Raw genomic sequence first — 13715 nt, 5'->3', positions numbered from 1 at the left:
AGCACTGCGGGTTGCATAAACATCTAGGCAATTCTTTATCCTTACCATAAACGCAAATTCATGCATTTATAATTGTGTATTTCGCCTCCTTACTGTTTTTAGTAGTTTATTTATTCATTTATTATTCAAGAGTGTAACAGGCTACAAAATAACTATATAATCATAACTTAGTATTCTGCCATTACAAGCAGGTCACTTGACACAAACAGACAAGCTTCGGCATCTTATCTTGACGTAGCCATTTTCTGGTTAAACACCATTCATCACTTATAATGTTTCCTCCTCCATTATACCTTCTAATACAGTCATCTCCAAACACCTGATTTATAACGAAAAAGCGCATTTTCACAATATGAGAAAAGGAAAGAGAAACTTAATGACGAAAGGGCATACGATAGGAGAATAGAATAGAATTGTTGATGTACGGTATTCATGCTCATGGATCCATTAATATCAGAGGTAAAAGTGAGGGGGAACGCGAGGGTCGTCGTTCCCTCATTTCCAAAAAAATATATATGATGTTCCCCCACTTCCTAAAATATAATGAGCAAAGATAGGCACGGGGGACGGCGTGACGTCATCCGTTCCCAACATTTCTTCAGATCGATTTTTACCCCTGAATTAATAATATGCTACCAAAACCCTCGACTACGCTATTGATGTTGTTGTCTGACTGTCTCCACTGTTTGTTTTTATCAACGCACGTACCCTGTCATCTCCTTATCATCTCCGTGTGGTTTACTTTGAAGCGGAGCATAAAGTCGTGACGTCACAGAGTAGAATAACTGTTGTGACCAGTTCCTTTTCCTTTATAATTATTTCCAATATTGCTCTTTTCTCTCCACATTGTTCCTAGCAGTTGTTCATTGGTTTCCTGGGCGAATTACCTAATTTTCTCCATTATTCTCTTTACAACAGGCCTAGAAAACTTCTGATACACGTATTAGAGACAGGAAAACTTCTGATACACGTATTAGAGACAGGAAAACTTCTGATACTCGTATTAGAGACAGGAAAACTTCTGATACACGTATTAGAGACAGGAAAACTTCTGATACACGTACGTATTAGAGACAGGAAAACTTCTGATACACGTATTAGAGACAGTACGGCGCAGCGCGCTGACCACGTATTACTCGCTAGGCTGGACATAGTTTAACCGGTCGCTAACAGATGTAATTGGAGTCCACAAAGTGCTGTCATGCCTCGTGGTTTTCTTTGTTTTTTTTTTGTTTTATTCTACTTACAAACATTTTTGAAGTCATTTCTAATCTCTTTCGCGTAGCATTTATATTCCCCCACCCCTATAAAGTACACTAGTCCACCCGATTTTGAGTTTGTGTGTTTTACGCCCTTTTGTGCAACACCGAAACTATCAAGGACGGGGCCTTACTATTAACCCAACTTGAATCTGATGCATTGCCAGGTGCGCAGACCATCATGCATAATCAAACAGTTTTATTTTACCTCCGAGAGAACTGGATGACAGAACCGCCCCCACCAGACCCTGTTAACACTCTACATGTAACATTTATTGATCATGTTCCTAATTATTTATTGTAAAACCGACAAAAAAAGTTTTCTTCTTCCTAAAATATACTTTTGCTGTTACTCTCCTTGTTTTTTTTAATCTATATGATCAATTATAAAGATATTTAATATTTAATTGAGTGTTGATTCAGAGATATAGACCTTTTACAGGACGGACATCTTTTATGAGAATTTCCTTGCATACTTACAATTTGAACACCTACAAATTGAGTAGAAAGTTTTCAGAAGGAAAGTGTATGTTCAACTTCAGTTATGTTTTGATAAATGCACGCTGAAAATATAACACTACAGTGCTACTACAAAAATTTCAATAATTTTAAATGCTCATTAAGAGCCCTCTGTGTTGTTTTGATTAAATGACATTCTTGTGCCAATTATGTTTTAGGAAGTCCAATGTCTCTCGAAGGTGAACGGCGTCAGGCCGCACAATTTTAAGTCTTTTATTATTGACTTTCTTAAATAATTTCTAAAAATACATTTTATTTTTGGGAAACGAATTTTCAGTTAAATTAACGTTGCCAATCCTTGCTTCGTCGTGTCATCTACCCTTCAACGGCATAGTCAATGAATATAAACATACAACTAAAGAAAGATTTATATTAATCTACTGCTTTAGTCAATAATTATCTACATTCTCTAAGCTCTCTTCGCTACCCTAATGGTCACTCATTTGCAGTAGGGATGGCCACAAAGTTCCGGTTCCGGCGGAACCGGATCTTAGGAACCGGTTCCAGACCTGGATCCGAAAGCCCCCAAAGACCCGTAAATGAGGCATAAAGATCACCTTCAAAAATAATGCAAAGAGGACCATGCGCTTGTGCCTTCCTCGCCCAGACACGATTGTGCCCCCAGAAAAAAAAAAATTGGTCCACCAGTGGGTGTTTAGCCAAATGAGTTGGCCAGTTTGCCTGTTTAACCAATGAGTTTGCCAGTTACCCAGTTTATTTAGCCAAATGAGACAAGCTGCCGCCGCCTGGGCGCCTGCCTGTCGCTTCCACCATTTCATCTAGCATACTGTTCACAGCTTGCCAGCAGCTCGGGTTTAGCGTAGGGATGGTCACAAAGTTTCGGTTCCAGCCTGGATCCGAAGAACCGGTTCTAGACCTGGATCCGAAGAACCGGTTCTAGACATGGATCCGAAGAACCGGTTCTAGAGCTGGATCCGAAAAACCGGTTCTAGACCTGGATCCGAAAAACCGGTTCCAGACCTGGATCCGAAAAACCGGATCTTCTAGAACCGGATCCGTTCAGACCCGAAAACCGGTTCCACTAGGAACCGGTTCTGGCCATCCCTAATTTGCAGCTCTCGGTTGCAGACAATGAGGTTCAAAGCCATTGTAGTTCCGAGTTTTACTGAGAAAAGAAAATAGGCATTTCTACCTGTCTTCAATGGTTCTGTGTTCGTGTCCCGTCGTTTGGACAAAAGGCAAATTAGATTGAAAAGGGGGGGGGGACTTAGATACATTCAGTGCTTCATTTTACTTAATTTGCTACAGTGCACCATGTCCGTGGTTTAGGGAGCATCAAATGCATTATAGTGTTCAGATTTCCTTTTAAATTGTAGTTCTTGTAAAGGGTGTTCCCATAAACAACGCAACTATTTGAAATGCCCGCCATTTCTGTTCTAGTAAATTGGCAACACTGAACGTTACACGATTTTCATCTGTTGTCTAGTAGTCACGGAACGCCGAACAGCACATGATCATCATCTACTTTTTGTACGGGTAGGAATGGAGCGCTTCACGACGTAACAGTGTTTTGTAATAGTGAAAACGTATTACAATGTTTAATGTCAACAACCAAACTGGTTTTCTCAAATTTAGCAATCAGTCTCATTACAGTCAAGTTATTCGGTGCATTACGATAAACAAATACTCGACGAATATTCATCACATTTGTAGTAAGTTTTCACTATGACGACACGTTGTTCCGTCGTGAAGCGCTCCATTTCTACCCGTACAAAAAGTAGATGACGATCATGCGCTGTTCGGTGTTCCGTGACTACTAGACAACAGATGAAAATCGTGTAACGTTCAGTGCTGCCAACTTACTACAACAAAAATGGCGGGCATTTGAAAAATCGCGTTCTTTATGGGAACACCCTTTACATAGCTTTTCTGCTGACAAAGGTCGTAAATATAAATCAATCTAAGCGGTCTAGTGATTTAGGTTTTTTGCTAGTGGCGAAAAGAAAATCATCTTGTATAATATTTTATGAAAAATTAATGGACTCGAAAGCTGGGACAAAGTCAAAGGAGAATAAGAAGCTCTCCTCTACTCTTTCATAAATAGTTAAATATAACATAAGATGAAACCAATATGAAGAGCTAAAGTCTTTCGTTCTTTGTCTAGGATCATTATTAAATCACTATCCTTGCGACGCCAAATCTCGTGGCCTCCCTTTCACCGCAGATCATGAAATAGGTACTGCAAGTAGTATATGAGTGTCTCCACTAAGACAAGAATAAGTAACAACAAAATTACAATTTGTTACTTAATAGTGTATTACTTATAAATACAAGTAAATGAATAATCTAGTAGTGTACGTGTTTTTTTTTTTGTTTTTTTTTTTGAGTGGGAAACGGGGTCGACTCCTGGGGAAATCTCATGTGGTTTGGATTCTACGTTAAGCTGTAGGTCTACGTCTCATATACCCTCGCTCCTGAAAGGGATACTAAACTAAAAATCATCATCATCCATAAATAATCTGGTCCACCAAGATAAAAACTGTCATTTATTCTTGGCAACAAGATAGTTTTAGCGCCATAGAAAGCAATAAGCCTTTTCTGGATTTTCTCGAAAATTTACCCCCAAGTATCTACTTTTGTTCAGGTCGATGTGATCTATCGATTAGTTATATTATTATTATTATTATTATTATTATTATTATTATTATTATTGGGAGGCACGATGACTCAGTGGTAGAGCGCTTACTTCTGGTACATGGGATCCTTGGTTCGATCCTCGCCCAAGTAAATTTGTGGTGGACAACATCGTGTCTGTGGATTTTTCAGGGTACTTCCACATTCTCATTCCACCAATTCTTCCATCATCATTCACCTGCCATAATCATTTGTCTCCTTTACCTTAAGGGCCACAACCGTGAGACGTTAAACTGTTCACTTCGTTTTAAGTATATTTCAGATAATGTTTTCAGAATTGTAAATAATGTTTTCAGGATATTTCTTGTAAAGCACTAAGAATAACGCTTTTCAAAACAATCTAATTTTTTGAATTTTTAACCGCTCAACTTCAGCTTCAGTTTCTGTACAAGTTCAATGCAACTTTTAATCACAACTACTACTATGAAAAGCACAGTGATCCATTTTATCTTTTCTTTAATTCACACCAAGATACAGAGTCTACCGAAAAACAAAAATCTTGAATCCTCTTCAAATCACTGACCTTTCTCAATGTTATTTAAAGCTAAATTCTCTTTAAGAGAAACAAGGTCTAACAGTCAGAAAACTGAACATCAGCCAAAAAAAGGAACGCGGCTGCGAGAGGATAGGAAACATTGAATAGATGCAGAAGCAGCACTTGGAGACCAAGAAGAGGAACGAACTACTTTTATATCTGACGTCAGTCGTTTATATACATATTATTAGAATTACAAGTGACTTGTAAGGGGCTGCAATAACAGAAGATCCACAAATCGCATGTCACGCATCCACTTCTAATGTTTTCTCACAGCTGTCAATGTAAATCTTTTCCCTCTAGAACGATGAATCATCACTCATGTCACCTACATGAAATAAGTCAACATACTACTTATCCAATAAGGGATTATCTTAGCAAACACAACCACCAAAACGAAAGACTCTGAGAATACATTAAAGATATCCTGTGATTGAAGAAAAATCTAATAAGTCTATGCCAGCCCGTATCCACAGGGGTCTAGAGGGGGACGGACTACTCTAAATTTTTATTGCCTCCCACCTAAAAGTTTCACGGTATGCTTGCAAATGAGCTATAATATGATTGGATCGGACCCCCCTAACTTCTATCGGATCCCCCTAACATTTTCGGAATAGCTACGGGCCTGGATCTATTACTGGCGTTTAACGATGAGATTTATACCAGTCGATGGATTTTATTAAGTCGTAGAAAATGGTACGCGAGAGGGCAAAAATCTCATGAGTATTTTTCGAAAAAGAAAATGAGAAAAAGCTAAATTTCTTGCAATTGATGCTATGTAAGTATAATGCCTCTTCTTGAGGTAGAAGTCGTGAGACTGATACTAAAATATAACCTCATAGCCTAGCCTAAAAAAGTATCCCTAACGCTTTAATTTTAATTTTCCCTTACCTAAAATATTCTTCGAAAGATATCATCATCGTAGCCAGAGGCGCTCGAAGAAAACTTTCTAGAGGGGGCCATCTCCCTAGTTACTATAGTACGTTTGGTATGTTTTTAATTTGTATTACGAAAATCATAAAAAAAATTAGAAATATACATAATACATTTTCGTGAGTCAGGGGGGGGGGGGAGTCCCATACCCTCACCTTCGGACGACCATGATTTAAGTATTCTGCCATTATTGGCAGGTCACTTGGTTACAACTGAGAAACTTTCATGCTTGACGGTCTTCCGCTAACCTCTTCGTATTCACGTACGATTTCTCTATGTATTTTAATGTCGTCCATTAATTGTAGACTCCTTCGCCTTCTCCTCTCTTTCCTGCCGCCATACTCTCTACCTCTAGCACGTCCCTCGTGATATAGTTTCTTCTTACCCAATGTCCCAATCAGTTTCTAATCCTCTTCTTAATAACGTCTAAAATTGTTCTTTTTCTACCGCTAATTCTCTCCATTCTTTTCCATACCCACATTTCGAAAGCTTCTAGTCTTCTATTTTCATTATTTTTGTGTAATGTCCATGTTTTTGACCCATACAGTACAATGCTCCACACGAAGCTTTTTATGAGTCTTTTTCTCAACTCTTTATTCAGGGTCTCCCCAAAATAGTATTTTCTTCCTGCTAATTGTTTTTATTCGCCATTCCTATCCTTGTCTTTATTCCAAAGATAAGACACATAATTATTGGCCGATACCCCACTGAACAAACTAACATACTTGAAGATATACGTATTATCGTGCATACTTTCGAGAAAAACTGACAAGAAGTAATTTTTGTGGCGCTAAAACTTACGTCGTTCGTTTCAAATAATTGTTTAAATTTTGCTGAAAGAATTTATTTATTTATTTATTTATTTATTTATTTATTTACTGTATACAGGGTGTTTAAACAACACCAACAACGTTTGGGAGGTGATTCCTGACACCGAAATAAGACAAAGTATAGACCAACCTAGGTGCACAAATGCTTCCTTTCGGAGTTATAGGCTGTCGAAAACATGAAATAATGAAATTTAAAGATCTATAGCTCCAAAACTAGGAGACCGACGTTAGTTGGTCAAGACTTTACTTAGGAAGTAATATGTGCTCTATCCAAAAATACATGTTTCAGAATCTTAAGGTACTCACGCAACAATTTTTGTACAGGCAGTTTGGTTACGAGCATATAATCTGAAGTACTCACTAACTACCTCTATAAAAATTATTGCGGAAGTATTGCAGGATTCTGAAGTATGTATTTTTAGATAGAGCACATATTAGTTCCTTAGTAAAGTTTTGACCCGACTACGGTAGACCCCACAGTTTTGGAACTATGGACCTTTAAAGTTCATTTTTTCACGTTTTCGGCAGCCTATAACTCCAAAACGAAGCATTTGTCCACCCAGGTTGGTCTATACTTTTTGTCTTAATTTGGTGTCAGGAATCACTTCCCAAACGTTGTCGGTGTTGTTTTGAAATACCCTGTATATAAAGCAAGACAAACGTTAACCAGTAAATGTTGTATGAATTGTTGTTTTTTCTAACGGTGACACACACACACACACACACACACTCCTTTATGGCAGGGGTAAAAGTGCGGGGGAACGCGGGAAGACGCCATCCCCTCATATCCAAAAAGAGTTAAGATAGGCAGGGGGACGGCGTGACGTCATGCCGCTACCAACCGTCCCTCTACCTTTTCAGATCCATTTTTTACCCCTGCTTTACGCCGATATACTACTTGTAAATAACCCGGGTTAGGAACAAAAAGCGACAATGTAACTCCACAATCCAGAGAAATAGAGTTGAGTTGATTTTAGTTTAGCGTCCCGGTCAGCAGCGAGGCTATATGAGACGTGGACCTACTGATTAACGTGGAATCCGAACCACATGAGCTCCCGCCGGAGAAATCGAATACGTTCTTTTTTAAGTAAAAGAGTTCTTATATTGTACAAGAGGGAACCAGCTAATTATAGTGCTTCCCTATGCAGGATTCTCTCCTATGTTTTAGTAGATGCAGCTTAGTTCACTTATACGCATTTCCAGCGGCGGATTTCGGGAACTGATTCATGACACCAAAACAAGCAAAAAAAAAAAAAAGTCCTCTGGAAGTTTGGTCAGTGAGGGATAGTTTCGGCGATATATACAAGCATACATTTTTCAATCGAGCAGGTATGACTTCGAATGTCATGTTTTAAACCGCACTCTTTACGTTGCGTTGCTTTTTGAATTACAGCCCTGTGAAGTTCATTTCTCCCACACTTTCGGCGACTTATATCGCCGAAACTATTCCTCACTGACCAAAGTTCCACAGGACTTTTTTGCTTGTTTCGGTGTCAGGAATTAGCTTTCGAAGTTTGTTCAAATCCTATATATATATACTAGGAATGCAATGTATGTACCCGATTGCAATGAAATGAGCTGAGCGAGCTTAAACTACGTAATCATTCCTGGCCATTATGCAATAATAAATGCCATTTTTAATTGTTGACAAAAACATCGCGTGAAAACTTTTTCCCCATGTTGTCTATGCAAGCGTTTTTCGGTGATTATTCCTCGATGGTACATCGGATTTTTGATTTCGACCTATGTTGTCACTCAGCACGACATACTCTATCAGCGTGCTAGGTTTGGTTGAGATCGGCCAAACGGTCTAGGAGGAAGCGTTTTTCGGTCATTATTCCTCGATGGTACATCGGATTTTTTTATTTCGACCTATGTTGTCACTCAGCACGACATACTCTATCAGCGTGCTAAGTTTGGTTGAGATCGGCCAAACGGTCTAGGAGGAGTTCGCGGACAACCAAACGGCTAACCCGAGTATAAGAGCTTCGCTTCGCTCAGCTCAATAACGTTTATAGCAATAGAAAATTCTTAAACCAATTAATTCATTAGTCAAACATGTTTTTTCTTTATGGGAATTAAAACACAGCAACATAAATAGGACATCGTTTCATCTCCCAACTAAGGGTGTGCTAACTGACTCATCAGCTGTAATGACACACAATCATAGTCAACGTTTTGCGTATGAAATCAGAAAAATAAACACACTGCTGAACAAGACTGCACTTATTTAATATAAAAACACATTTACACGTGATGTTTCGATCTTCGAGCCAAGATCCTCATCAGACGTACACTCTGATGAGGATCTTGGCTAGAAGATCGAAACGTCACGTGTAAATGTGTTTTTATATTAAATAAGTGCAGTCTTGTTCAGCAGTGTGTTTATTTTTCAGCTGTAATGAGCGTTGGGTCACCAGCAGTGTTCGTAGATTGGGAGAAATTTCCCTAATCTAGGAAAATACTAGGTACATTTAGCAAAAAGAGAAAAAGGGAAATTTTTCGACAGAACGTGCGGTGATTGATTTACCAATATAAATGGTTATTTTTTTTTTCAGAAATAAACTAACAGAATAGAAACAGTTTGTGTGTGTGTGTCCAAAGTAGCATAATTTTCACCCATTGTTGGCTAGTTTTGTTTGTTTGTTAAACAAATGTGAAGGAAAGAATAAAAAAATAGAAATAAAAATCAAATGAATAAAATAAAGGTGGTTGGCATATCTTTTATTATAGCTAAATTAATCGTAACACAAAACATTTCTCGTAGGAATTGAATACTCAACAAATTAGGGAAAACTTTATAAGAAAAGGAAAAATTTCGAGTCAGGTGAGGGAAATTTCCTTAAGAAAACCTACAAACACTGGTCCTCAAGGGCGCCCATGATGTGGTTTCCAGGGGGGGGCAAGTCTAAGCGACGTTTCAAAAATAGTTTCAATTTTGCTATAACTAATGTAAAAAAATTCCATTGGATTTTCGATACTCTGAAGTACAATTTCCACCAGGAGGGGCAAGCGCCCCACCTTGCTTTCCCTGATGGGCGCCCTTGCTGGTCCTCTGTTTACCACTGACTTTAAGACCAGTGTTGACTCTGAATTATGAAGTAATTTGGACAAAAGTTATTATTTTACGGTAACAGTAAAATGTACGAAACAAAACAAAACGTAAAATATTACAATTAATAATTTAAAAAAGAGAATTGCTCCAAATGTTGATTTAATTTTCTTTTACAGCACCTCAGTTCTGCGCCTCTAGGTAGTTTGCCTAGTCGAAAATCCGACGTTATGCATTTCTCAGCTTATTTCTTTTATTTACTCAGATGAATCTAACACTAATTTAGAAAAAAAAAAAAAAAAAAGACTTATCTTACAGATACAAACTGTTTTAATTCATCCATAAATTTTTAACTAGCTACATCGAAATCTAGAAACCGTTAGAGAGGGCTGCATCATCTTCTAGAAACCAAGTGCAATAGGAAAACTATCAGGATAAATTTAAAAAAAAAATAAGGATCATTATTACTTGAATACTTGTATTGTCGTGGGAAGCTTTACGCAAGGTAAAAAAAAAAAAAAAAAAAAATGTAATTGTATACAGAAGGAGGTATTGTGAATGGCGGGTGTCAGACGCTCATTTAAGACAAGGTCGACTGAACTCCCAAATAGCAGATCGGAAAATAAGATAACCTTACGACTTGTTTCAACATTGAAAAGACGTTTCACGGCATTTATCCATTACCGACATCTTTTCATCTCTTGTTACAAAGAAAGAAAGAAAGAAGAAGAAGAAGAAAGAAATTTCTATAGGCAGTTAATTTTGAAACAGTAGCTCTCGCAACCAGTGTTTAAGGAAGGTCATCTCTTGTTTGTTTCTACGCTGTTTTCCCTTTCCAAGCGAGCATAGGATAGATATTAGTGTGTCTACTTTGCAATAGAGATGTCCTAAGATTCTGAATACCTAGACTTCAAGTTTCCCGTGGATTCTTCCTCAGTTTCACCAGTCCAATTCATAAATGGAATAAGAGGCCAATCTGTTTTTGTTGTCGAATGTGTCTGCAGGGGCCATATTTGTGTCTCTCTGGTAACAATAGACCCTATCTTTAACTATGATCACCGAATACTGTTTCACTATTTAGTTAAGTGACAAAAAAATGCGCGTCGGAAAAAGAGCCATATAGTGTTCCCTTCCCAATGATAGTTCGCTTTGGTGCGCCAGAAACATGAAACGTTTCACTAGCATTAACACAACACTCCAGCACCCGTAAGCTGAAACAGCATACTAATAACGAAGTTTGGTCTGGAATAGTAGGTGACCATTCCCTTGGACCTTTATTCACACATAGGACACTGAATGCTGACTCATGTATGAATGTTCTGCATGTTTCTGGCGCAACTACGCAGGTGACAGCAGTGTACCCTGATCAGTCAGCTTATCAGATCTGCTGTGGATCTGCTGTGGGGTTGCCAACTGGCCGGTTTTTCACCGGCCTGGCCGGAAATATTGCTGTTATTTTGATTAAAGTCAGTGACCGGTACAAACTTCTTACCAGCCCCTTTATGACCGTTTTTTTTTTTTCAAATTTGTACCTGGTTCGAAGCAATTTCATCTAGTTCGAAGTATAGATTTAAAAAGAAACTTACATTCTGTAAATCCAAAACTGTCACTCTTCATCTATCTAACGATTAATATATTTTGTTCAACTGTTCAGATAATTTTAAAGAGATGACAGGAACTGTGTCAGGGAAAATTTAAAATTTACTTGTACGGAATTTTATACATTTATTGAGAGTAAAAACGAACTTCTTATAGCAATTTCCCGTAGTTGAAGTTTAAAGAATAAATTTCATTTTCCAAATTCAAAATTGTCACGTAAAGATTAATATAGTCTATTTGTATTCATCTGTGTCGATAATTTTAAAGAAGTGGCAGTTACTGGTAAATACAATAAAATGATCAATGCCGATTTCAGTTTCTCATTTATAGCACAATGTATCTATTAAGCTTATTAGTGAATGTACTGAGGATATGCAGAATACAGGTGCTAATGTACTTTTGTTCACGAGTGTACATTTCCTTCCCATGGATGGGTCCGAACACAGATACTTCACACTTAGACCTATATCATAGGAAATTTTGAAGGGGTGACTGTTTTTTTTTCTTAATTTTTCAGAGTTGGCAACCCTAGTCAGTTACAGGCCCGTAGCCAGTCCAAAAAAGTAGGGGGGCGGTAGAAGTTAGGGGGGATCCAATTATATTATAGTTCATCACCACATTACAGTTCATTTGCAAGCCTACAGTGAATTTTTTAGGGATCAGTAAAAATTTAGGGGCGGACAAGGGCGCCGATTCTGGGGGGCCGGGCCCCCCAGAGCTCATGTGGACCCCCTATTGTATTTATGGATATACAATATTTGGCTTAATTTGAACGCAATTTGTCTTAAAATCTTCATACATATACCTTCTGCATTTGAATGGGCCCCCTCAAACTTACAGAGAAATCGGCGCCCTTGGAGGCGGACCCCGTGGATACGGGCCTGGTCAGCTGTTTTTACGCCCTTAACCTCAGCAAATTTCAACTTCTGAAAACTCGACAGCTACAGTAGAACAAATGCATTTAAATGGTGCCTATTGTTCATTCACGAAAGATTCCGTATTGACTATTCGGCAAGAACATATATGCATGCACAGTCATTCGCAGTGGGGGCACGATGATCGTTGCCCCCCTGGATTTTCGAAGGATGTACAGTTCTTGGAAATACATGTCAAAACATACTAATTTGCTCTTACATACTATAGCACTTAATATATTTATTTCAAGCATTGTACTACTGTAATTTAGTTCTGCTGTTAACAAGGATATGTGCGTAAAGAATTGTTGTATTATAATATATGCACGCGTGCAGCAAAGTGTGTGTGAATTTACGTCTGTGCTTATGTATTGATTTTTTACATATTCCCTTGAAATCGGTCTTTTGTCCTCCTTGGACAAAATCCTGTGAGCGTCCCTGTGTCTAAGCACGTCTATGAAAATTGAGAAAAAGTTAGAAATAATAACAAAAAAAGAAATCAAATCAGTACTTACCGCTCTTCTTTTGTCTTCTGCAGAGACTGCACTGTGCGACCGATGTCTGAACATTTCCATGACTTTGGACACAGGGCCTTTTGAGCTTTCGGACCCTGCTCGAGGACGTGGCCGCAATTCAGAGGCCTGATTGGCTGATTCGCCTATATGATTATGGCCAGAGGGATCAGCACTTGAGCCTTTGTTACTCGTTGGGGATGAAGACATTAACGAATGCTGTGAAGAAATAAAATCAATTATTACTATCGAAAATGTTGGAAACATTTCATTTTAAATGAATACATTTTTAGCTGTAGGAGGGTGTAGAATACTAATTAAAAGCTTAGGATAATAAAGGTATTGGATTATCGGTTAAATTCATTCGTTCTCTGCAATGATTTTATCAGGTAAATTTTCTATTTCCTTGTTTAATAGAATCAAATCTTGTAACTTAAATTTCACGCATTTATGTACATACTAAGATCTGAAAATGTATATAAATACACAGACTATGACAATCAATACTTTCACAAAATTTTCGATCCAGCTTATTGTTTTACTATAAAATTAAATTAAGTAATTACAAATGTATCCAGATTGCGTATATGCGTAAGTAACGTAAATTAATTAAGCATTATTTCAATAGATGGCAGAGTGGTTCAGTGCTTTTATGTGGGATCTCTAACGGAAAAGTTGGAGACTATTGCCTTCCAGAAGAAACCAAGTAGTATTTTCAAGTTAAGGATGTTAGAAGGAAAGAATTGATTCAAGCAGTGCCGGATTTACGTATAAGCTAAACAAGCCATAACTTACGATCCCACTCGCTTGGAGGCCTAAAAATTTAAAGAAAAAAACTTTGTAATGTAATATATCTGCAAATAACAAGAAAAAGCAAATAAGATGAAATGCGCATACAACAATGGTG

The 13715-nt window shown here is 37.9% G+C and overlaps 1 protein-coding gene across 2 annotated transcripts in view; it reads right to left on the bottom strand.

Annotated features, from left to right (window-relative positions):
• Positions 1 to 13715, bottom strand: part of SNF4Agamma (SNF4/AMP-activated protein kinase gamma subunit) — a 924355-nt gene that overhangs the window by 437584 nt on the left and 473056 nt on the right. For both annotated transcript variants that reach the window (XM_081736798.1, XM_081736797.1), the window contains one exon: positions 12812 to 13027. In XM_081736798.1, the coding sequence (XP_081592924.1) occupies positions 12812 to 13027 (216 nt within the window). The remainder of the gene's footprint in view (positions 1 to 12811; positions 13028 to 13715) is intronic.

The sequence above is a fragment of the Thermobia domestica genome, chromosome 13 (genome assembly GCF_964235325.1).
Source record: "Thermobia domestica chromosome 13, izTheDome1.hap1.1, whole genome shotgun sequence".
Lineage (NCBI taxonomy): Eukaryota > Metazoa > Arthropoda > Insecta > Zygentoma > Lepismatidae > Thermobia > Thermobia domestica.
This window is presented reverse-complemented; position numbering and strand designations above follow the sequence as displayed.